We start from the raw sequence: 25,059 nt of genomic DNA on the forward strand, positions 1-25,059 counted from the left end.
GAGGACCCCCTGCAACCCCGCCCTGGCGCGATCTGCTGCAAGGACGATGCGCAGACCGGGGTCTGGGGACCACCGGGACCGGCTCTGCCAAGAGAAAACAGCTGTAAAGGAAAAATAATCCTGCATCCTGACCCACGGGCCGGCTGAGCCCAGAGCGGTCCTGCTACATGAAACTGCTTGGCTGGGAAGAGGCCCGGGCCGGCACCTGGCACCTGGACGGCCCCCGCCGGCCCCCAGGCCACAGCCTGAGCACACCGTCTGCTGGTGTCTTGAGTCCTTAGCACCAAACGCAAAAAGAGAGAAGTCCGAGTCAAGGTATAAAGGCACTTGCATTGCTATCTGGGTGGTGACCGTGTCCTCTCCGGCACACTCCCTCGCTCCGGCCGTCCACTCCGCCCGGCCAGCCCCTCCCTCACCCTCGCCGCCTCGGAGCCCCCCTTGCCGGTCCCACACCGGACCCTCCGCATCCTCATCCCCCAGCCCCCGCCACATCCTCACCCCACCCCACCCCCCCCCCCCCCCGCCCCAGCGCCCAGCCTCAGACGTCCACCTCCTGTGGCGCCGGCGTGGCGGTGGGGACAGCGACACTGATGTCAAAGCAGGTGACCATCATGACATGGGCCTTGCACAGGTTCACGCACTGCTCCAAGGCGGCCGTGGCTCGCTCCAGAGCCGCCAAGTACTCAGGCGACTCGGGCTCCAGCTCCGGGTCCACCTCGACTGTGGAGGGACAGTGGGCGGCGGGTCAGGGGCCGAGGAAACGCTTCTGTCCCCTCCCAGCGTCTGGGTCCCCGTCCGGCCAGGGTGCAGGAGGGCGGCCGGCGCTCTCCAGGGAAGTGGCCGGCTTGGGGGTGCAGAGCAGGCGAGGCGAGCCAGGGCAGGGGGCGCAGGGCGGAGGTTAGGGTCCCGCAAGCCTTGCCTCCCCTGGACGGGGAGCCTCACTGCGCCCCAGCGGAGGCAGGGCGGGGGACTCACACTGCTCCAGCCAGCGGCCAGGCTCCACCATCAGCCGGCCCTGGGTCTCCGCCAACTCCCCGCACAGGTGCTCGTGCTTGGCCTGCACCTCCCGAAGCCGCTGCTGCCTGCGCTCGGCCAGCCGCAGCTTGGCACTGCTGCACACCAGACCCTGGGGGCAAGGGGCGGGCAGGTCCTCAGGCACAGAGGACCACCTTCTCCCAGGCTCTCCCAGCAACCCGGGCCTTGGCCGTGGCCACGTCCTCCAGCCTCCAGGCCCGGGCAAATGTACAGTGGGGCCTCAAAGGTGGGCGGGGGTCAGACCCGGGCCCCCCCACGGGTGGGGCTCACACCAGGTGCTCTCAGAGCAGCCTGCCGGTGCCTGCCTGGAACCTGGACCCGGGCCCAAGGGGCACAGCGGTGGGAAACCCTCTATCAGGTGCAGCTCCACGAGACAACGGTGGTGACCTCAGGACCCCTCCGACCACGTGCTCTGCCCGGAGTGGGCATCGAGGCCACTCCGGGTTCAGGGCTGGGGAGGGCTGGTTCCTACCTTCTCCACATCCTGGGAGGGCTGAGGGCAAGAGGAGGAGGGGAGGTCAGCTGGCTGCTGGGCCACAGCCCCAGGGGCCCACCCTGCCCTCCGGGACCTCTGACCCCCAGCCCCCGCCGGCCCTGACCTCAGCCGGGTCCTCCCTTGGGGGTGGGCGGTGTCGCTGCAAACGCTCCACGTCATCGATCTCGTACACCTTGATCTCGAAGGGCTCCTTCAGGGAGCCGGCCAGGGGCGGCGGCAGGTCCACCCACTGCCCGGGGAGGCTGGGTTTGCGGCCCAGGGCAGCAGCGTCGGGCATGGGGGCGGGGATCAGCCGTCTCCGCTGCAGACCTGGAGCAGAGTGGGGGTGCTAGGTGAGCGGGGGCTGGGGCCCAGGCCCCGGCGCCTGGCACAGGGGCCGTCCGGGACCCCCCTGCCCCTAAGAGCCAGCTCTGCCCTGGACAGCTGCTCCCACCGCCCGACACGGCCCAGCCTCTTGGCCGGCCTCTCCCCAGGCAGCCCTCAACACCCAACACCTCAGCACCCCAGGCACACTGGGCCCCTGCTCAAGGCCCCCGCCCCCCGCTGCCCCTGGGGCCGAGTCCTGAGCCCAAGCGGCGCCCCCCCTCACGTCCCGCTCCCCACCCCAGCTGCCGCCCACTCTGTCCGCCGCGCTCGGAGCAAGCAGCCGGCCCAGCCCACCGGCTCCCCTCCACACTGGCTGGGGGGCTCCCAGGCAGCTGGGCCCGAGCCGGGGGCAGCGCCAGGCCGGGGCCCCCAGACCGAGGCCTGCCCCGGCCCCCTGCGCCCCATCGGAGCGGCCCGCGCACGCCGGCCCTCACCAGCCCGCTGCGGCGGGTCGGCCCCGGCCTCGGGGACCCACCTGTGGCCCTCTTCTTGGGCGACCTGAGGCTGCGGGAGCGGGCGCCCGGGGAGGCGGCCCCGCTGTCGCTCATGGAGTCGGGGGCCGAGGAGGCGCTGCCGGTGGCCTCGCTGTCGCGCAGCACGCTCTCGTAGCCGCTGCTGCCACCGCTGTGGTAGAACAGGGCCGTGCGGCCCATGGCGGGCGGCAGCTCGCCGCTCAGCACACTGCTGTTGTCGCTGCCATGGCCGCTGCTGCCCCGGTGGGGCCGCCGCGGGGCCGTCACCTTGCTGTAGGGCGAGGGCAGCAAGGGGGCGGGCGGCAGCTCCTCCCCCACGGTCACGCCGCTGTCGCTGCCGCTGTCCGAGTCCGCCGAGCCCCGGGAGGGGCAGCCCCTGCCGGGCGCGCCGCCCCCTGCCAGCTCGTTGACGCGGCTGTGGGCGGCCCGGAGCGCCTGCTTGGTGCCCATGATGGTGCCCCGGCTGGCCTTGGCCCCGACGCCGGGCACGGCCCGCGGGGCCGCCCTGGGCGCCGTCACGGGGCCGCCGGGGGTCCTGCCCACCGCCGCGGCCAGTGGCTTCCCCGGAGGACCCAGGGCCCTCGATCCCCCAGCTGCTAGGCTGCGGCCCTTGCCCCCGCCAGCCAGGGGCCTCGGGGCCCCCGCACCCTTGGCCGGGCTGCCCCTCCAGGCAGGAGCGGGCCCAGGCATGGGGCTGGTGGACGGCACACCCAACCTGGGCACGGCCCGGGCCGGCCTCCCAGGAGCCTCCCTGGGCTTGCCAGTGCCGTGCGCCAGGCCTTCACACCGCTCCAGGGAGCCGTGGGCGCCGGGGCGGTACGCCGCCTCCGCCCTGCCAGCCCGGGCCTTCAGGCTGGACGTGGCCCTGGGGACGGGGTGGTCAGCCCGGCCACCGGGCCTGGCCTCCTCCTCCCCTCGGAGGAGGGCAGCAGCCGCAGCCCGGGTCAGGGCCCCGGCCTGGGGAGCGGCCAGGGCCGGGCTGCTCTTGTGTTCCAGGCTGGACTTGCGCACGGGAGGGGCCGGGGGGGCTGCGCCACTGGACCTCGGGAAGAGGCCTCCCTTGGGAGCCACACTCTTCTTGCTGCTGGGGGCAGGCTTCGCGTTGCCCAAGCAGGCGGCCGCGGCGGCCAGGGCGTCCCTGCAGGATGCAGTGGGCGTGGTCACACCCAGCGTGGTGGCCCCCCTCCGCAGTGGCGGGATCTGCGCCACGGCCTCTGGCCTGTGGGCCGCCCTGGCTGCCCCCTCACAGCCGTCCACTACCCTCCGGGCACAAGCCAGCCCTGGCGCTGGGCTGGCAGCCCTGCTGGCAGAGGCCACTGGGAGTGGGCCACGTTCATCTGCCCGGAGCAGCCAGGGGTCCTCGAATAGGCCCCCGGGGCCAGGAGGGCTCGCAGCCAGGCGAACACCGCCTGCACCACCGGCCGCTGAGGAAGTCCTCGGTTTCCGGGGGAGGCTGGAGTGGATGGTCTGTGCTGGGGCTGCCCCCCACGGGGACGCGGCTGGGGACTCCCTGCCAGGTCGGGCGGCGGGGGCTGCAGCAGCCACGTCCCCAGGACGAGGACTCCGGGCCAGGCCAGGACTGTCCGGTCCGCCGTGCTCCGGGAACCGACAGCCGCCCTCATCCGGGGAGCCGCCCGGGAGCGGGGGGCCCAGGGGGTCGGGCCCTGCTGGCGAGTCAGGGCTGGCCCGGAAGGGGGGCTGTGGCGTGGGGCTGAGGCGGTCGTCCGTGCAGACGCTGACCTCACTGAGCCAGGAGCTGATGGAGGAGCCGTGGCTGCTACCAGCCCAGGCAGCTCCCTCTGAGGGCCCGCCAGGGGCCTGCGTGGTGTACGCATCGAACTCGTCGTTGATGCTGCTGATGATGCTCACCGGCCTCGACCCCGAGGCCAGGGCCTGCAGAGAGCAGTTGCTGCCGAAGCTGGCCAGGCTGGTGGGGCGGCTGGAGCCGGCCAGCCCGCCCAGGGACAGCTCCTCCACCACCGTGAACACCAGCTCATCCTCGCCGTTGAGCTCCACAGGCTGCTGCAGCGTCACCGTGGTGGTCAGCAGGCCCCGCTCCAGACGCCGGCCTTGTGCAGAGGGGCGGGGGCCGCCCGCCTGCCCACTCCTGCCCACGGGGGGCGTCCGTACAACTCCATCAGCGTGCCCTTCCCCGGGGTCCTCTGGCGCTCTGCTGGCTTCCAGCTGCCGAGGAGGCGGGGGCGCCGGGCTGGGCAGCGGCCGCCTGCCTCCTCCCGGTGCAGCCTTGTCTGGCCCGGGCAGCTCGGGCCGCGTGCTGCCACCCTCCGTCTGGTCGGCACCGGCCTTGGAGGGCTCCAGGGCACCCCGGCAGGTGTCTGGGGCGGGGCTGCCCCGAGGCGTGCTGGCAGCCAGTGGGGAGCCCACGGCCTTCCTGGGGGTGGCGGCCTCGGGCGGCGAGGGCTTCCTGCCCCCGCAGGCCGGGCCAGCCTGGGCTCCGCCGGGGTCACCCAGGGCTCCTGAGGGGCCCTCGCTGCCATCGATGCCCTCCAGCCGCTCCTGCAGCTCGGCGAAGGTGCTACAACGGAAGTGGTCGGCATCCCTCGGGCCCGCGGAGGGCCGGCGGCGGCTGAGCGCGGGGATGATGGGCACGAAGTCGGGCGGGCCCTCGTTGTCGGTGAGCTCGCGGTCCGACAGCGCCGCCCCGCCGGGTCCCACGTAGATGACCGTGTCACAGGACTGCTCGCTGCTGGAGGAGTACTCGGGGTCTCCGGGCGAGCTGGGCGCCAGGCGGCCGGGCTCCGGGGCCACAGAGCGGGCGTGGAAGGGTCGCAGGTGTGGGGGGCGGCGGGCGCGGCCTTCCTCACAGGAGCTGTCCCCGCCTGAGGAGCTGGACGCGTACTGCGGGGCAGAGCAGGCCCGCGTGAGTGGCCGCCTCACCCACCGCCTCATCCCCCACGTCCTAGCAACACACGCCCACGCCGCAGCGGGGGGGAAGGACACGACGGTGGCATCCACCCACCGCACCCCACCGAGGCGGCAGCAGCACCAAAGGGCTCAGGCGCCAAGCATAACCGAATCTTCTCCGGGGAGTTCAAGGAAACAGCATTAAGCCAAATCACCGGGAGGCAAGAACACACCCCCACGGCCACACCGCACATAACTGCAAATCCAGGATTCAGACCCAGGTCCGTCTGTCCCCAGGGCCCCCCCAGTTCTACCCTCCTGCCCCCGCTGAGGGCTGCCCAGGAAGCGCCCTGCTGGCTGGCGCCCGGGGGCCAGACTCAGGAGGGGCGCAGGCCATGGGGACCACAGGCCAACCCCCGACCAGGCACACGGCAACCGCAAGCCCCCTTGGGAGCAGTTCCAGTCCTGCCTGAGGTGCCAGGTGATTTTGGGCACAGCTCCCTGCCTTGTCCAGGCAGAGCCACAAGGGTGCAGTCCTGTGAGCCCACGGGGAGTCCAGCCAGGGATGGGCAGCAGGCCCCTCACCATGCCAGGCAGGGGCGCTCGGAGGGTCCTCGGGGTGGGAGGGGCGGGCAGGAGACAGAGCCAACCTTGACCTTCTTCCTGCGCAGGCGGTGGATACGGGCAGCTAGCTGCACGGTGCTGAGCGTTTCGGCGTGGCGAGCGGGCGCGTCCGAGACGTGGGCGATCATGGTGGTCCGGCAGCTGGGGGTGGCCAGGGACTCACTCAGCAGCATGGTGAGCCTGTGCTCCCTGGGGGCGAGGGTTGCTCAGAGGCTGAGGGCCTGGGGAGGGGATGTCAGGGTGGGAGGCTGGGCGTGGGGGTGCTACAGGGCGGGAGGGAGGGAAGGAGACAGGCCTCTCCCCAGGACAGGGCCATGCCTGGAGCCCAGGTTCAACTCTGGCATCTGGCCCTCGGGGCCAGGACCCCCCACAAGCCTTCCAGGAACGAGGCCTGGCGGGTGAGGGGGACAGAGACCCAAGGAGCTCAGGGTTCCAGGCCCACTGGACGCGCCCGCCATGCCCTTGGCTGGCTCCCCAGGGGCCACCCCCGCCCTGCCCGCCGAGGAGCCCACCACTCACCTGTAGGGCACGTGCTTGGCCCCGCTGACCAGGGCCAAGATGACACTGCCCAAGGCCGACAGAGACAGACACGAGGGTCCCCCGGGGGCCTCCCCGCCCCGGCTGGGCGCCCCCTCACAGCCGCCCAGGTCGATGAGATGCAGGCGGCTGCGGCCCCCAGACACTGAAAGCACAGGGCAGGAAGGTGGCGGCGCGGCCCCCAGGGCACCCGGGCCCCCGAAGCCCCGGGCGCCGCGGGCAGGGCGGGCGGGGGGCGCACGAGCCGACACCTACTTCCGCCCCGGCCGCACTTCTCCACGCGGTACTGGTAGACGTGCAGCGTGAAGAGCAGGTGTGAGCTGCAGCTGGGCCGGCGGGCGCTGCGGGCCGCCAGCGCCGCATCCAGGTACCAGGCTGCCTTCTCTGCCGTGGGCGCCCGAAGCTCACTCTGGTTCGGCAGCTGGGGGCGGGCGGAGGGGAGGGCGGGTGCAAGCTGCGGTCCGGGCCTGCCTCCCGGAGGCCACCCTCGCCGCCCCCAAGACCCATGGCCCTGTCCCCCACCCCCGTGGCCGCGGGGCCGGTGGCGTACCTGCGCCCCACACAAAGGGTCCTCCCGCAGGTACTTGCCCGGGGACTGGGCGTCCTGGAGGCTGCCGGAGGCCAGCTCGGCCAGCAGGTCCCTCAGGCCCTCGTCAGGGCCGCACACCTCCAGAGCCGACATGCGCACCGAGAAGCGCGTGCCGGTCCTCTCCTTGCGCTCCTCAATGAGCCTGAAGAGCCAGGAAATGGCGCAGGGCACAATGCCCAGGCTCTGGGGCGAGCTGTCCTTCCCAATCATGGTGTAGGACTTGCCTGGGGGGCACGTGGGCGTGTCAGGGCCCCACACTCAGCCTGACACGCCCTCAGAGCCCAGCCACGCCCGCTGCCGCCCGGGGCCAGCCTGGGACCCTCAGGGCCAATGTGGGGCCGCTGAGACCCAGGGGCCCCCTGCCTCCCAGGACTGCAGGGGGCTTCCTCTCCACGTGCCCCCCTCCCCGGCCCTTGGGCCCACCCACTGCCCGTATGGGATGACCCATATCCCCCTTCCCGCCTGCAAGATGAGGCCCAGAGACTGTGGAGACGGGGTGATGGGGGATGCTTACCAAGGCTCGTGTGGCCGAAGGAAAAAATGCAGCCATCGGCCCCACTGACCACCGACTGGAGCACATCAGCCACCGTCCCCGAGCAGACCTCAGCCTGGGAGAGGGGCACAGAATGCCAGGCAGGCACCAGGGTCAAGGGGACGACACCCAGCCTCCCACCACACCTGTCTGTCCCCATCCCATGCAGGCTGGCAACTCACAAGGGGGGCAGCCTGGCACACGCAGGCCCCAGGACACGGAGCTCTCCACGTGCACACCCAACACACGTGGCGTGAGCCAGGCAGGCACACGGCTCACGCCGCCCTCGTGGAGGCAACTTGGGACACAGACCACACCGCACCCCAGATGCTTGCATACACCCAGCAAACAGCAAACCCTGCTCACAAAGCTTCCACAGAGCCCGCCGAAAATCCAGAGCACTTCCCTGCAAGCGGCCTGACAACTAGGCCGGGAGGAGGGTGGGAGACCCCCAGGGCCGGGCCAAGGAGGAGGGTAATGCACCACAGGCTGGGCCTGGGCCACTGGACCTCGCTCTTGCCTCCCTCCTTTTCCTCCCTGGGCACGAGAAGCAAGCGCAGGCCTGGCCCCAGCCCCTGGGGGTACCCGCCACCCTCACCTGCTCCGAGTCCTGGGGGAAGACCGCATCGAAGGCAAACATCTTGGGAGCCGTAGCAGAGGCTCGTCGGGGGCCTGAGCTGCCCGGGGGCCCAGCGGCCGGGTCGTACAGGGTCACCTGCTTCTTGCGTGGGTCCACCTTCAGGAAGGACGTGGACTCGGCCGAGGGCTGCACCCCCTGTGCCGGCCAGATCCGCAGCATGACCTTCACCTGGAGGAGGCGGGCGGGGGAGGGCCTCTGAGCAGCTGCCCCGCCCGCCCAGCGGCCGCTAATTACAGGGCAGGAGGAACTCGCGCGAGTTGAGACAGCGGGCCAGGCCTCGGCACGGGGATCCCCACCGCAGGAATGTGGATGCCTGCACCCCAGATCCCATATGAGATCAGCCAGGCAGGCAGAAAGCAAGGCTCACTGAGGGGACGCTAGCCTGGTGCGGGGCAGTGAGCAGAGGAGGAGCAGGGGCCAGAAGAGGGGAGCATATAGGAGTACCAGGTGGGGGAGGACAGGGCGGGGGAGGACAGGATGGTGGGGTCCCACGGGAGCACGCGGTGGGGGAGGACAGGACACTGGTGGGGATGGATGCTGGAGCACAGAAGGGGGAAAAGGCAAGAGAGCGGAACAGGCTCCAGGCACCCCAGAACAGAGGGACAGAATTGTGGGATGGCACCCAAGAGCACCCCACCTGCCCTTGATTTGGGGTTCCTCCACACCCTCCGCTGCCTCCGAGGCAGAGCTGGAAGCTAAGTGAGCTCAACCCAGAGGCACAGAGCCCTTGGGACCCGAATCAACCCCACGCACACGGCGCAGCTCTGCCGGCCACCCCCCTCCCAGGCCCACTTCGGCTTAAGGAGAGAGGAAACGTGCGGACGGGTCAGGTCGACTGTGTCACCAGGTCATACAGCCTGGGAGTGGGTCTCCTCAAATCCCAAATCCCAAGCTGAGGGCAGAGGAAGAAGGGAAGCCAGAGAGGCAAGCAGAAGAGGCCCCAAGACGCAGTCCCCCCCACGGAAGGAAGGCGCACGGCCCCCACACCCTGCCAACAGGGCCCGGCCCCTTCTCAGAGTGCTCCCCTGGGGGTGCATTCTCCACCCCCAGGGGGAAGGGACGGGCTGCACCTCATCTCCCGACCTCAGCCGGCCGGGCTCAGGAAGCTTCAAAGTGCAGCCCCAAGGAAGGTGGGCTTGGGGTGGGGGCTGGGGCGACCATGGCAAGGACCTGCCCCCAGCTGCCAAAGGGCAGCCCCAGCCCCCCAGGTCAGTCCAGCCCCCACCTCCTCTAAGAAGCCCCTCCCTGCCAGCTCCCCAGGCCGGTCAGGAGCCTTGAGTGCCTCTGGCCGCATGGGACCAGAGGGACAAAGGCACAAAAGGGGTACAGCCTAGGGGAGAAGCTGAGGGACCGGGGCTCTGACCCCAGAGCCAGCTGGGAAGCCCAACTCAAACCCCAGGCACTGGCAGGATTCCAGGCCAGTGGAAGGACACACTGGGAAGGAAGAGGACATGGTAATCCTCCCCGAGGGAAAGGTGCTGCCCCAAGGTGCTGGAGACACTGAGGCCTGGACAGGGGGCACAGGTGAGGGGGCACAGGGGACAGAACAGGGCCTTAGCCTGGGGGCCCTGGCAAGGGACCAAGCAGCCTCTGCTCCCATGTGACCCTAAAACACAAAAACAGACACAAAAGTGTGCCCCCCATCCTCTGTCCCCCACCCCCGAGCTGGGCTCCACAGAAGACAGGCATCCCTGCGGCCAGACCACCGGCCCCAACGCCCTCGAGGGAACAGAGGCTCAGGGGGGAGGGGGGCCGGGACCTAGACGCAAGAGCCCAGAGCAAGCTGCGCTGCAGACACCCCAAAACCTGGAGAATAAACATCCCAAACCCCATCTTCTGCATGGCCCCAGGGGCGCCTTCTGACCTGGAGGAGCCCTGGTGAACTAGGGTCCCTCCTGCGAGGGGCACCAGACTCCACTTTCTGCTGAAGGACACCACCTTCCGCTCCCCAATGAAATCTTCGATTTCTCCACTACAGCATAAATCAAATTACCAGACTCATTTCAGAGCCGATATTTTTCACGGATTTAATTGTAAGTGACAGATACATAACGCCGGCAAAATTGGTTTACTGTGGGTAGTTCGCGCAAGGCTCATCTTCTCCCCTTCAGCACGCGGCAAATTGACATGCAAAATCGTTCCAGGAAGGAGGATACATCCTCCGGGGAGAAACCTATAGAAACACTTCTCCGCTGCACTCCCTGAACCTGGGCTCCATCAGGCGAGAATCGATTCTTTTATTCCCCGACGACGCGAACAAAACTATTTCATTTCCAAGTGCCGCTGCCAAGCAGACGAAAATGTGCACTTCCCGGTAATTTCTGGCAATTTTTTTTTCAGCGTGAACTCCCGGCCACTTCAGGAGCCAAATGGGTTGTGCGGATTGGAGGGGCTTCCTGGGGTGGGGGGAGGCCGAGGCCGGGCTCTTGCAGGGCAGGAAATGCCCCAGTGGTGCCGCGGGGAGCCAGCCACGAGAGTCCCCACGCGGGGAGCCCCAGCCTGCCGGGAGGGGACAGGGCGGACCCGGTGGGCCATCACCCCGTCCTAGCTGAACGCACAGGCCATTGTCTGCAAGGATCCTGTCATTCCTGCCAGGAAATGACAGGGTCTTTGCAGGAGGCAAGGGAGGCTGAGTCTCTCCCCGAAATGTTCAGATATTACAAAGCCCCGCTGAATAGCTGCCAGGTAGGGAAAAAACACGTTTTGCATAAAAAAGGGCTTCCACTCTGAAGAGGTGGCCCAGGCGGCGAGGGGGGAGGGGCACTGCTCAGCACCCACAGAAAGGACGTCTTTTTTAATACTGCCAGATGATGAATTATCTTAAGTAGCACATTAATGTCAAGAATCGAATGTAATCTAACTTCTTTTCTGTGACAATATGAAATGCCTTTCAGGAGGCATTTCTGACTGTGACATTCGTGCAAATAACGTCCAGGGAGCCAGGGAGGGGGCTCGGGGCAGCGAGTGGACTGGTGGCCAGGGGCTCCCTGTGTTGAGGGACTGGGGTGGGGGGAGGGGAGGGGGCTCGTCTACCTCGCAGAAAAGGGAGCCGCGGCCTGCCCCAGAATACTTGGGTGGACACCGGGCCCCAGGAGGTGGTGGAGGCTTGCCGGGCCCCGGTGCCCCGGTAACGCAGCGGTTACTGGGCCGGAGTCACGCAGCCCAGCCCCACCCACCCCCGCTTTCGGACAGAGAAGCCCAAGCGGTCCAGACAGGCTGAGTGAGCGGGCCGAGGTCAGAGCCAGGCCCAGAGCTGTTGGAGCCCCTCCCCTGCAGCCACTCTGCCCCGTCCAGCTGAGTGTGCCCACCACAGCCCTGCATTCCCAGAGCCAAGGCGGGCGGGGCTGAGACCCCCCCACTCTAGCGAGCTCCCAGGGACTCCGATGCACTGAGGCTTGGCCGGGGCTGTAGGCTCTCGGGCTTGTGAGGGCGTGGGGGTGACAGGGTGAGAGGAGGCTTCCAGAAGGAGAAGCCCGGCAGAGTCACCATGAGACTGGGGGGCGTGGCTCAGGCCTGGGGCAGGGTACCCTCAGCAGACCCCGGCACCAGGAGCCCAGCCCCATGAGGCATGTCCCAGGCGGGGTGGGGCGGGCTGAGCCCGGGAGAGCCTGGAACCCAGCCAACCCCCTCTACAGGGGGTGAGCCTCTGGGCGCTGGAGTGTGGGGGGTCCACCCCAATCCCAGCCACCCTTGGGGAGGTACCTGGGAGTGGCCACCGGGAACAGTGTAGGCAGAAAATCAGGAAAATGCTCAGGATACACCCTCGGGGTCAGGTCCAATCCTCACCCTCAGAGCTGAGTGACTGTGCCTCAGTCTCCCCACCCTCAACAGGCACAAAGAGCCCACCTCACTAACGTGCTCACACACATCCCACACACGCAGGACCTCGAGTAAGGCCAGGGTGCAATTCGAGCCAACCAGATGGGGCCGGGACAGAAGCCCAGTCTCGGCAAAAGGCCACGAAAGCCAGGGATCAGAGCCAGGGGCCAGCCAGCCTGTTCCACGGCAAGGCCCTTCCCCCCTCTTGGCCTCAGTCTCCCCACCTGAACCAGGTGATCACACGTTGGCCTAGAGGGGTCCCATCCCTGCCCTGGAGCCCCACCTCATGGCAGCATGCCAACAGACACAAGGTATGGGGGGGTCCCTGGGGGTCAGACCCCAACCCCTAGTCCCAGGAAGCCCTGGCTGTCCCACCCCACTGAGACCAGCATCCCTGGGACCCCCGCCCATTTCCTGAAGCCCCACCACAGTCTCCGAGGCTCCTGTTGCCACCCTGAGCTGCCAAGGTGGGCCTGGGCCTCAGTCTTCCTGTCTGCACCCCACCCTGCCCAACCTGGGAGAAGGACACAGGATCCCTCCATCTCCTGTGCCCCCTCCCAGCACCTCCTCAGATATCCCTGGCTTCATCCCACCCACCAGCCCCCGGGGTCACCCCCACATCAGGGGTGGGCCTACCTTTCCGACACTGCCGGGGTTGTCCTTAACCTTGGAGGCGGCCCTGAGCAGGCAGGGGGGCGTGGGGGGCGGCCACAGCTGCAGGACCCCGCTGAAGTCTGTGGGGTAGGGGGAGGCGCTGCGGGCAGCAGGGGCCGGCGGCGGATGAGGTTTCTTGCGCTTGGAGGCCAGGCTGAGCTTCTGGGCAGCCCTGGGGAGGGGAGGAGAGGGGGCAGGTGGGGCACTCGGCACTGTCCTGGTCGCCTGCCCCGCCCCAAGTCGGCCCCACAGCCCGGGGGGGCCCCAGGGCTGGGGTTGCCGTGTCCTGTCCTGGCCAGGCCAGGCAACAGACGCCCCTCCCCTCACCCTGCACTGAGTGCGCCCTCTTCCCACCGAGCTCCGTCTGCCCTGGGTCCCCAACCCAGCAGCTGCTGTGGGGTGGGGGGCAGGCCGGAGTGTGCTGGGGTCAGCCACTCATAAGCCGTGTGACCCGGGCATGGTGGCTTAGTCTCTGTGCCTCAGTCTCCCCATCGCTAACCTGGGCTGACACGACCAGCAAGGCCCTTGTGTGCAGCCCTGAGTAGCTAAAGCGTCCAAGGCAGCCAGGGCAGTGCCGGCAAACAGGAGAAGCCCAGTGAAGCCTGGTGTGCCCGTGATCACCGTGGCCCCCAGGCCCCACCCCACCGCCCGCACCCGGCCTCGGGATCCTACCGGAAATGCTGTCCCTGCGGCCTCAGCCTCCAAGGCCCCTCAGCCCAGGGAGGCGCCTCCAGCAAAGCCCCAACCGTCCCTGCCCCCTTCACCACCATCCTCAGCTGGCACTGGAGCCCTGCGTGATGTGGCCCCGCCAGCCCCCCACGGCGTCCCCAGGGAACCCACAGTCTGCCCAGGCCCCGGGGTCTTCACCCTGGGGAGGCTTCTGGTACACATGTGAGAGCCACTGTTCCGGACTCCCAGAGCACCCTCCTACACACGCACGCACATGCGTGCACACCACGGGCCCGCCACGCTCCTGGGTCTTGGTTCCCACCGACCCTCCCGCCAGGGTCTCCCCACAGCGACTCCAGCACATCTTCCCCACGGCACCAAGTGAGAGCTGGCCCGGCATCAGAGCCCCCACCCTCCAGAACAGGTGACACCAGGTGACACAGATGGGCCTGGGTCCGTGTTCGCACTCCACCCCCACCGCCCAGATGGCCTGGCCTCAGTCACCCCGTTCACGCGGGCAGGGGCCCCCAGCGAGAGGGGGTATGCTGGGATGTGAGCTGAGCCCGGGGCTGAAGCACCAACACCCACCTGCATCTCTCTTCTGCGCCCTACGGGGCCCACCTCCGAAGGACGCCCACAGAAGGGCCTGCCCACACGGGGCAGCCCGGCCCTCAGCCAGCCTCCCACCCTGCGATCTGCCGCCGGCATTTTGGTTAACCCCACTCATCTTTAATAGGAGTTGTCTTTTAAGGGACCCCGGGGACGGCTTTCCTCCTAGTGAGGTGTCATGGCGGGAAATAAAAGTAATCTACGATGCGTGGCGGATCCTTAATAGAGCAGTGGCCGGTGGCGCCCCAGCGGGGCGGGGCCGGGGGGCCTGGAGAGTGGAGCCCACACACTGCCCAGGAGGAGCCCAAGACCTGGGGGCACAGGGAGCCCTGAGCCGGGGCGCTTGCTTTCTCGGGCCACAAGCCAACATGAGCCCGATTCCTCCCCGAGCCCCGTATTTGTAAACCTCAAAACTCCCTGAGAATCACACTGCAGACCAGGGGCAGAATGGTGGCTGAGAGCATCGTCTGGGCGCAGGAGGAGGAATGGGGGCGAGTGGGGGGGCAAGAGCAACTCTAGGAAGGCCACAGGGCACGGCCACTAACCCAAACTGCAGCGTGACTGACCCTGGGGGCAGTCAGGGCTGGGCAGGGCAAGGACCAGGGAGACCTGGGCAGGGGGCCGTGGGAGTCTGGGGCTCCCCCGCCCTGCCCCCTCCCAGCCTCGGACACCGGTCCTGGACCCCAACCACCTCGGGCTACGCCACGGCTTCCTGCTAGCTGCCCCGTGGGAAGGAGCTACAACCTGACCCGGAGAACAAGCCCCCGGCAGGCAGCCCCAGGGGATGTAGAGGCTGAGAAGGACCCGTGGCTGATGGCTAAGGCGCTGGGGGAGGCCAGAGCAACGTCGGTCGGAACCTCCAGTCTGCAGAGGCCATGACCGGAGGGCAGTGCTTTGCCTGGTGGGTCTGCACCCTCCGTGACCCTCTCAAGAGCCAGGGGTCCGCAGCACAGCCCTCGGCCCCTGCAGGTCACCCTCAGGGCCCTAGCAGAGCAGCATGGGAGGCGTCCTTCCCCACTGGACACCTTCTGGTCACACCTGCACAGAGGCTGGGCCTGGCACTTTCTGAGGTCCTGCCAGCCTGGGAGTCTGGAATATTATTGGCCAGGCGTCCCCACCCTGTGGTCTGACCTAACTCAGAGCACCCCCTCCGCCCTCCCCAGCCCTGTGGTCAGCCCCCGAGGGGCTGGGAGCCGAGGAGCTGTGCCCTGGCCCGCCCGGCCCTCCAGGTCCTGCTCTTACAGGCTCACCCCACCAGGCGTGACTCAAAGGCATGTCACTGCATTAACAAGGGCCCAGGACGGGCACTCGCTCCTTTGATGAAATCCAGGCCCCTGTTAACCACCAGTACAAACCCAGCAGCTGCACCTCAGTCCATAGGCCCGGGGCGGGGGACGCCCTCTGGGGGCCGGGCTGGCCCTCAAGCCTCAAGGGCTGCAGCCTTCTGGAGCACAGGCCTGGTTCCTGACCAGTGAAGGCGCAGAGAGCAGGGGCAGGTGATGCCGGGCCTCGCAGAGCACCCCACCCAGGACCGGGACGGCCCACCGCACTGTTGGAGGCGGGGGCCCAGGGTGGGACCTGCAGGGGTGAGGAGTAGCAGGAGGCGAGACATGCAGGGGATTATAGGCAAGTCTGAGCGGCCTGGCTCTGAAGAGAAGACTGGACAAATAGCAACTTCACCCCTCAGAAGACACTCTTCCAGGAAGCCCGCCGTGATGCCCCCAAGCTGGGCTTCGCAGAGCCTCTTGCTCCTATAGGAACCAGTCCCTGTCCTGAGACACAAGTCCACCAGGCGGGGTCTCCCGAGGGCAGGTGTTTGCCAAGCCCAAGGCAACACGGGACGCTCAGGACGCCCTGACACGGCTGGGCGTGGGTGTGTGAGTGAGCGAGTGGGTGGGTCAGCGGGTGCCTGGGTCAGCGGGTGCCTGGGTCAGCGGGTGCGCAGGTCGGTGGGTGCCTGGGTCAGCGGGTGCCTGGGTCAGCGGGTGCGCAGGTCGGTGGGTGCACGGGTCGGCGGGTGCTCAGGGGAGCGGGTGCGTGGATGAGGGGGTGTGCGGTGAACAGATGAGCAGGTGTGCAGGATGAATGAATGCATGGCTGAATGAATGAGTGAGTGAGTGGCTGGGGAATGGGCACCTCCAACTCCCCTCAGGGAACAGTTCGCCTTTTTACAAAGAAAAGGCGCCTCTTCCAAATGAGAAGGTGGTTTCCCAGGCAGTTAGCCTTGATGGTGAGGCCCTTACCTCTGCGAGGGTCTCGGGGCTTTTCGGACACGTGTGGGTGTTGGGCACGGCCAACCCAGGGCTTCCTAACTCACTGGGCCAGGATGAGGCTGGTGGCCCTGGCCACGCCCCACCACCCTGCATCCAGCCCACAGGGAACTGCCACCCACAGGCCCCGGGAGCCCCCAGATCTGCCCACGGGGGGCCCGGAGGTGCAGGGCTGCCAAGAGGGCCCTACACCGCTGACACCAGGGACCAAGGTCCTCACAGCCAGAGCTCTGACACCTGCTACCATGGCGGGCGTTTTTCGTGTCCCCTGGGACCCTCACCCAGAGACTGTGAGGCTTCCTCCGCCCCAGCTTGGAGGTGAGAGGCACTCCCCGCAGAGCCCCCTGCTCTGGGTGCCCCCGGGCAGCAGCCCCTCGGGTTCGGGACCTCTGCTGGGTGCTGGGCCTGACATTCCGTGGGCTAGGCGTCCAGGCAGACACCAGGGAAGGGGCTCCACGGCGGCTGCAATGGGGGTGGGGGGGCAGCTGAGTGTAGCAGGATGTCCTGGCACCCGAAGGAAACTCACCCCTCCCCCTCCCAGCCCCTGCCCAGGAGACCCCAGCCATTCTTCCAAAACATCTATCTACATTCAGGAATTTGGGAGGTGACCCCCAGAAAGGCCCAAAAGACCACTAATGGAGACATCTTGGAGGAAGGGAGCCTGCAGAGATGGGAGTAGGAGGGCTCAGGAAAGGGGAGTCAAGGTCACGAAAGCCTCCAGGAAAAATGTAATTATGGCCGCCCGGCCTTTTCAGAACTCAGGCCGGGTCGGCATACTGAGCTCTCAGCCAAGGCCGTGGCCGCCAAGCCTGAAGGGCCCAGCGGGGCCCAGCTGAGGGGTGCAGGGCGCCAGGCCTCAGCCCCATGCTCTATGGTCCCCATGCAACCACGTTCCATCTTGGTTTCCCCAAACCACCTTGGTTTCCCCAAATCAGGGTGGGGAGCTCAGAGGTCGTGGGAAGGCCCGCGGGGAGTGCTCCAGGATCAAAGGAGAACCCACACGCCCAACTTCCCCCCCATTCTGCCGCCCCTCGGCAAATGCCAGACTCAGCACTCCAGCCCCACCTCCACGGCCCTCAACAGCATGGACAGCACTCTGCTCTGTCCCTTCCGACGCGCACTGCCATCAGAGCTCCACAGACCCCCGGCCAGCGAGCCAAGGGGCAGGGCATGGGCTGGGCTCAGGTGGGAGCATAGAACACACACCCCACGCATGCCTGAGGCCCCCGGGGCGGGATCTCTCGGGGACCCTAGACAAGCCCCTTCTCCCTCTGAGCCACAGCCTCCCCCAGCACACCCACACACTAAACAGGAGCACTCCCATCCCACCCAGAGGTTAAGGGTGCTACAGCGCCAGCGAGCAGACGGTCTCTGACCCGAGTCAAGCACAAGCTCTCAATGGCATTCCCCACCAGACGCCCCCCGCCCCAGCTTGGCCCACGACTCTTCTAGAAGCTGCTGCAATTCAGGGCCGTCCAACAGGCTGGAAGTAATGGAAGCAGGCAGCGCTCCCCGCCTCCCGCCCCATCGGAAAACTTGCCTCCCGCTGTCCCCAGCACTTGTTTCTATGGTAACTTCCCAAGGTCAGCAGCAGCCTGGCTCCAATGGAGACAAAAGGCAGCCAGCACCTGCTCTGCAGGCCACGGGGTTACTAATGAGCCAGTGTGGCCCCCACAACCAGGGACCACTGGGGCCGTTCTTCCTTTTGAGAGGCTGAAGATCCTCCCGCAAGCGTGGCCTGACCGAGCATGGCCACCAGGACAGCCCTAGAGACAGGGGCGAACCCGGAAGGGACCTCCCCCGCTGCCCCGCGTTGCCCCTCTCGTGCCCTGCACGGGACTCCCAAGCCGCGGGGCAGGCCCCCCACCTGCCCCACCAGCCCGTCACACGCACCACCACTCACTCCCCAGGCAGATCCGCAGCCCCCGCTGATAAGGCGCCCGGCTCCGCCGCCAGCGCATGATTCATGGATGAGCTTATCAGTGCCCGCCAGGGCTGCTAATGGGACAGTGACCCGCGGCTGGGCCTGCCATTACCGTTCATTACCACCATTATAACCTGTAATCCACAGTCCTCCATGCAGGACGAAGGCTCGGCCTCCTGTGTACAGAACCCGAGCGCCCTGCCAGGAGGGGCGAAGCCAAAGGACAGCTCCCCAGGGGCAGCAGCGGGGCGGCGGGGGGGAGCGGGAAGGAACCCCTGTTCCCACACCACTTCCCACCCCTGCACCTGCCGGGCCTGGGCTACACCAGCCCACATCCCCAGGACCTGAGGACCTGGAGGGACCAAACCCGGGGCTCCAGTCCCAACCACGCACCGGAGCTCAGGCTGGGACAGGACCACGTGAGCTCCAGGGTTCTAGCAACAGTAAATGTGCCAGCAGCCACCCCCCTCCCCGGGGACTCTGACCCCCAGGACACCCTCCCTAGCTCACCCCAACGTCCTCCTTCACCCCAGGACCCTCCCTCAAGCCCCATTCCACCCCCGGCCCCCCCAAGCCTGCGGCAGCCTGCTATCTAGGGCCCGAGCCCATGCCCCAGGACATGCAGGGCTGAGCCTCCTCAGGCGGGGCCGCCACGGAGATCACCTCGCTGCACCTCGCTGCAACTCTGAGGAAAGCACCATCTAACAGGAGAGTAAACTGAGGCACAGACGGCTTGTGTGACTTGTCTGCAGTTACACAGCTCAGAAGGGGCAGAGACTCGGTTCGAAGCCTGTCCGTGGCTGCGTCCACCCCCAGGCCGAGAGGCCTCCGATGCCCGTGGCTGCCGACGTGGTGCCCGGTGGCAGCACGCCCCCCCACCCCCCGTCCGCCCGGGGTTCCGTTCTGGCCGGGAAGGCCCGCGGGCCCCAGGGGCCAGCAGCCGAGGTCCCCGCCCACAGTGCCTGTCCGAGGGGCCCCCAGCCAGACCCAGGCCCCGCCGAGAAGCCGCGGAGGACCTACCTAATGAAGAAGGAGGCTGCCGCCGACGGGCCCGTGGAGCCTCCCGCTGGGACGCCCGGGGCCGGGCTGACCAAAGCTGTTGTGCAGGCCCCACTGCGGCCCCACGTCTTCGACACGCCGTCAGAGCCCAAGGTGGGGGCGCCATCCCGGACCGTGTCTGCCACCGCCACGGCAGCCACCGCGGCCTCAGCCTGGTGGGAAGGAGGGAGCCCGCGTGAGGGACACACACGTGCTGGGGAGGCCGAGCTGTGCGCCCCAGAGCCCCAGCATGCTCCCCGGGGCCCCGCACTCACGGGACCTGCCAGCCCAGCGGGGCCCACGGAGCAGACGTGGACACACGTGCCCACCCAGGGACCAGACTTTCTAGCCTCTCCCACATCGAGTTCCAGAAATGTCGTGAGCACATCTGTAGTCAAGACAGAGGGACAGGGATCCCCACACCCCTCACCCCGGGTCAACCACCTGGGAGCGCCCAGAGGCACAAGCCAAGAAGAAACCACAATAAATATTTGTCACAAGCACTAATTGCCCTGTGTATGATAATGTATGATGTTCCCGTCATCTGAAATACTACTCTGGCATTTCCAACTAATTAGCTAAAATAAATTCTAGAGAGGGAGACAGCCCTGTAATGAAGCACAAATGTAATTGAATGATCCCTAAGTCGGCGCCAGCAAACTTGAGATCCGGCCACCATATATTACATTTATGTGCACTTGTCGGGCCCTGGACCCCCAGGCCAGACCTGGCCCCCGGCAGAGCGGGGGAAGGAAGCAGACTGCCTCAGCCTGGCCACACCCAGCCCCATCCGCTGCCCCAAGGGCCCCCTGTCCCCAGCCTCCAGGGCTCCCCGGAGCACTGCCTGAGGCATCCTCTGGCCCAGCTGGGGAGGACAGGCGTCCCCATGCTGACAGGACGTGGGCCTGCCCAGTGACCCTGAGGGTGAAGAGCCCGGGCAGCAGTCACATTCTGAAGGGCCCAACGTCCTCGGGATCTCCCAAGTGACACAGCCAGAGGCCAGGGTGGCAGCAGGACAAGCCACCACACGCCCCAGAGGAACATTCTGAAGGAGGTCCTGCCACCTCGGGGCAGCACCACCCCCCACCATGGCAGAGGGTCTCACCCTGCCCAGCCGGTGGTCAGCACCAGCTTCCAACCCCTCTTGGGACACAGTAAAACCATGTCTGCAAAGGAAGGTCACAGAGAGCCCCACACTTTAAGCTAGATGGAAGCCACACACCACTCCCGCCCTGGCTCCCAGAACCCCAGCCACTCCCCCAGGGCTTCAAGGATAGGTCAGTAGCAGAGAAGGGTGAACCTGAAACAGCTCAGGCCCTTACCCACCACAACCTGCACCTGCCTTGCCTCTGCCCAGAGGGCAGGAACTCCTATGCATCCCTCAGAACCCAGCCCAGCCAGCCCTGTCCTTCTCCAGGCCACTCCCTGCCCCTGCCCAGGTGCCCTGTCCTGGCCTCCCCGGCCCACTGACCCCTCCTCAGCTTCCCTCAGTCTGTCCAGTGCTTCCTGCGCCCCACCCCTGGGAGTAATAGGGCCATGCTCAGCATCATAGTTTCCGATTCCACCAGCTTTCATGAGCACCTTTCACGTCCTATCACACATACCTGGTCTCCTCCACATCCTTGTGCTAACACCCTGCCTGGTACATCGTAGGTGTTCCATAAATTTGTCTCCCAGGAGCACAGAGCCTGGCAGGGACACAGACACAGGACAGACCCAGCCCACAGCTGGGAGGCAACCCCTAGGCCTGAGGGAAATGGGGCTGCCGGAACGGAGGGGGCACCAGCTCACAGGGAACATTCCAGAAGGAGGGTCAGCCAGGCCTAGACCTAGCCAACAAGAACCCAAAGCTGCTTCGTCTCCAGGAGGCTGTGGACGCTCAGGGCAAATGCGTGAGTAACACGGGGCAGCCAGCCCTAAGGACTTCCTGACGGCTGGACATCGGCCTGTCCTCCCAGTCCTGCCTCACACGCACATGATACACAATCCTCCATGGCCTCAAACATGCATCCAGCCCCCGGGGCAGCTCTGCCGTGGGGCCCAGGCCCAGCAGCCCCGGCCAGGCCTGGTCACTGTTCAGTGAGGCATCCTGGACCGCAGGGGACCAAAGCAGGGGTGGGGTCACAGAGGGGGCAGAGCCGCCGCACCATGGCCCTCCACGGCCCCTCCGTCCACTCCCACAGAGCCCGGGCCAGCCCACCGTCGCATGCAGCCTGTCCGCCTCCAGCCAGAATGTTCCGGCACCACCCGGCGAGGGCGCAGGCCGCCCGCACTGACCTGTCTCAGGAGTCCCGCACGCGCCTCGGCTCCACCATCCCACGAGCTGCCGAGACACGGCTCCGGCCATCGGGACGGCCACTGCCGATTCCTGCCAGGAGCAGAACCCAGGCATGCCAAAAGAAGCCGGAGGGGGCGGGAGGGAGGACAGCGGGAGGGATGACCACAACAGGAGGACAGAAGAAAGGGGGGGGGGGGGGGGGGGCGGGCGGGCGGCCGAACAAAACGAGATGGAGGCACCAGAGCAGCAACGAAAGAGAAGCATGAAGAGAGGAGAGCGTGAGGCAGGCCACGCCATCCCGGGGCCCGGCGGAGGCGCCCAACACCAGCCAGCGCCCCCAGGGCGGGGGGGGGGGACGGGGAGGGGGAGTTCCGTGGAGCACAGTTTGGGAAACGCCAGGCTAACCCTTCTCAGGAACGCTCTGGGCCTGAGCTCCAACATCCGTCCAGTTCTGGCACGTGAAGGACAGGGTGAGTACCTCCCTGGGGGGTCACTTCAAGCCACGGGGGCGGGGAGACAGCCGAGGGGGCGGGGGGCTAGCAACAGCCAGGACCGAACCATGCAGACAGTCTGGACCCAGCGCGGGGCACGGGCCGCTCACGGGGTGTGTGCCCGGAACCAGAGGTTCAGGAGGCAGACCCACCTGCCCCTCGAAGCTCCGCCTGGTCACCCAGAGGGGGCCTCAGGCTAAGGACATCCTGACCCTTACAAGTGCCCTGTCCCACCCCCAGCCCCCAGCCCCAGTCACAGAAGCAGCCTCACATGGAGGAGGGGCCCATCTGGTCCAACGTCCATTCCACGGGCGGGTAAACTGAGGCCCAGAGAGGGCGCCAGCAATGGACCCGGTCAGAGAGACAGGCCAGAACCCTCCACTCCCTGCCAGCCCAGCCACATCCCTGAGGATGGGTGGGCACCTACCAGAGGCCCCACCGGGGATCCCAGCGACGGGGGGAGGCAAGCAGGCTGGTCCAGGGTCAGCAGTACTCCCAAGCTGGTGCCACACAATCTGCCACCACCAAAATGACCTCACCTCCTGTTCTGCACATCAGAGAAGTGTGCAGCACCTCCTCCAGGAAGCCCTCCATCCTCCCTATCCAGGCAGCCACTGCCCCAGCCCCCATGGCCCGTCAGGAGCCCCTGGCTCTGGGTTCTCCCTGGACTCTGAGCCCTAGGACGCGGGAAGGTTTGCACAGATTCTGCTGGCCTGGCAGCAGCACTGCAGACCACCGAGCCCCCCTCTGGCTGCCCCGGCCCGTGCTCCTCCCAGCCGACCGTGCACGGTCACGGACTGCGGTCGTGAGATGAGTGCAGGTGTCCTGTGGACATCTGTCAGCACGGGGCAGGCCGCAGTTCACAGCCTGACCCAGGGGAGCAGGCCAGGGCGGAGGAGCTGGCGGGCCCACGGCCATCACCACGGCCAGGGCAGCAACAGGCCAGAGCCCGGCTCCCGCGCGCACCTCCGTCCTCTACAGCAGCAGGGCTGCCTCCACCCGACGTCAGACTGTCCACCGCCGGGGGGCCCACAACCAGGAAGCATCACTGGACACTGGGGAGGTGGAAGGAGCCAGAAAGGGCCGAGCTCAGTGCTCCCAGACGAGGGAGGTGGGCTTCAGTTTTGATCACAGCCGTGGCTAGCTCTCCAGGTGGCCAGGCCCATGACTTGACCCCCTGCAGGACCATGGGGCAGGCTCGCAGCCCCAGCACCCAGAATGTTCTGGGCCCTCAGAGCCCGGGGTCCTCCAAAGACCACCCCTGCCACAATCTGCCTCCTCTCCACACACTAGAACGGAGGACAGCAGCCCGGCCCTCCCAGCCAGAGGGCTCCGCGTCTGCTGGAAACAGTCACCCCCCAGGGCCGTGGAGGGGCTGTCGTGCAGACTGGCAGCGCGTCCTCCAGACGCACTTCCTCCTGAGAGTTTAACATTCCAGAGCCACTTCTAGCGATCGATGCCCTGGTTCTGGGGAAATTACCTCATCTGAATCCTAAAGTTCTATTTATGCTTCTAATAATCTCCCCATTGATCGCCAGGACTGTTGTCTAATTATAAATCCATTCCCACCCACCCCGAACGCAATCAATGTGCACATAAAACAGAGAGAGAGCCTTAAATGCCCACGTTTTACAACGTGCTGGCTGCAGGCGGGGCTGCCCAGCAAGAGGCCAGCGACATCCCCCAGGGCCCACGGAGGCATAAAGCCTCCCAACACCGGCTGCACCAACCCCGCTCACTCCCACTGTCAGCTCCTGTCCATCTTCTACCTCCTGGGCACTCTCAGAGCGAAGGCCGACCACCCTCTCTGCCTGGCCCTCCAGGCCCCAGCAAGACATGCATTCAGCTCCCTCCCCAGCTAAGGAGCCCCCTGCTATTGCCGATGGCCCCCACACTCCCCACCACACCATGGTGCTGGGCCCACCATCTCTGACACATCTCTCTGGGCCCAGCTCAATGCCACTTCCTCCAGGAAGCCACCCAGCTCTCCCGAGCTGCCTCCCCAACTCAGTGCTGCCCCCCAGCACATTCCTCCCAGGAAGCCCAGCTCTCAGGCCAGGAGGCCCCCGGCATGCATGGTGGGGGCTGGTCTCCCTCTTCTTGCCTTCACCCCAAGATTTAATAATGGAGGAGTCAGAAACAGCAAGACCACACCCAGAGGGCATCTTCACACCAAACGGAAGCTAGCACAAGACCCCAAGTTCTTCCCTGACCCCTGTGTACCCCATCCCCAAGCTGCCAAGGGCCAGGGAGGCCCTAAGGACAGAGTGCCCTCTGGAGGACCAGCCCCAGCAATGGGTCACAGGGTCCAGCTCAGTATCTCTTCAAAGACCACGCCAGAGGTAGGAATATCAACCAGCATGGCCTCACTGAACTCAGAAGGGCCAATGAGCCAAGGGGTGGGGACAGGGCAGGGGTCTGTCCTGTTTTAGGATTGTATGCGACCTTGCCCCAGCAGCTAAGGACCCTCCCTGTGCCTCCATCCCCCACGGCCCCACAGAGCACAGAGCCCACAGGGAAGGTCTACACACTGCTCTGTTTCAGAGACGCTCACTGGGGAAGTTTGTGCAGCCAGCTCTGCAGTGCCTGGAGAACGGACCAAGCAAAACTAGCTTTCATAGTCATCCACTGACCTCTGCCCCTGGCTCCATGGGGGTGGGTGACGCAGGCGGCAACGGGGATGCTTCTCCACGCATCCGCACACACCAACACAGCCTGGCCTGGGCCCCCGACCCCTCTTCCCCCTCCTCCGCTACCCCAACCCCAGCCCTATCTCCTGATAAGGCCTCACACCTCCAGGGAGACCTCAAGCTTCACACCTCCAGGAAGGCCTCCATGCTTCACACCTCCAAGGAAGCCTCATGCTTCACACCTCCAAGGAGGCTTCCTACTTCACACTTCCAGGGAGGCCTGGATGCTTCACACCTCCAGGAAGGCCTCTGTGCTTCACACCTCTAGGGAAGCCTCATGCTTCACACCCCCAGGGAGACCTCATGCTTCACACCTCCAGGGAAGCCTCTGTGCTTCACACCTCCAGGGAGGCCTCATGCTTCACACCTCCAGGAAGGCCTCCATGCTTCACATCTCCAGGGAGACCTCATGCTTCACACCTCCAGGGAAGCCTCATGCTTCACACCTCCAGGGAGGCCT

At 66.7% G+C, this 25,059-nt stretch overlaps 1 protein-coding gene across 1 annotated transcript in view; it reads right to left on the bottom strand.

The window, feature by feature from the left end:
* Window positions 1-536: 536 nt before the first annotated feature.
* Window positions 537-25,059, bottom strand: part of KIF26A (kinesin family member 26A) — a 28,201-nt gene continuing 3,678 nt past the window's right edge. The window contains exons 3-15 of the mRNA XM_044918037.1: window positions 19,123-19,313; window positions 12,613-12,802; window positions 8,116-8,325; window positions 7,500-7,593; window positions 6,947-7,209; window positions 6,652-6,817; window positions 6,379-6,541; window positions 5,886-6,048; window positions 2,373-5,229; window positions 1,635-1,840; window positions 1,508-1,528; window positions 976-1,126; window positions 537-720 (exon numbers count right to left, since the gene is read on the bottom strand). Coding sequence (XP_044773972.1) covers window positions 539-720; window positions 976-1,126; window positions 1,508-1,528; window positions 1,635-1,840; window positions 2,373-5,229; window positions 5,886-6,048; window positions 6,379-6,541; window positions 6,652-6,817; window positions 6,947-7,209; window positions 7,500-7,593; window positions 8,116-8,325; window positions 12,613-12,802; window positions 19,123-19,313 — 4,857 coding nt within the window. The 3' untranslated portion in view covers window positions 537-538. The remainder of the gene's footprint in view (window positions 721-975; window positions 1,127-1,507; window positions 1,529-1,634; window positions 1,841-2,372; window positions 5,230-5,885; window positions 6,049-6,378; window positions 6,542-6,651; window positions 6,818-6,946; window positions 7,210-7,499; window positions 7,594-8,115; window positions 8,326-12,612; window positions 12,803-19,122; window positions 19,314-25,059) is intronic.

Source organism: Neomonachus schauinslandi, chromosome 9 (assembly GCF_002201575.2).
Source record: "Neomonachus schauinslandi chromosome 9, ASM220157v2, whole genome shotgun sequence".
Lineage (NCBI taxonomy): Eukaryota > Metazoa > Chordata > Mammalia > Carnivora > Phocidae > Neomonachus > Neomonachus schauinslandi.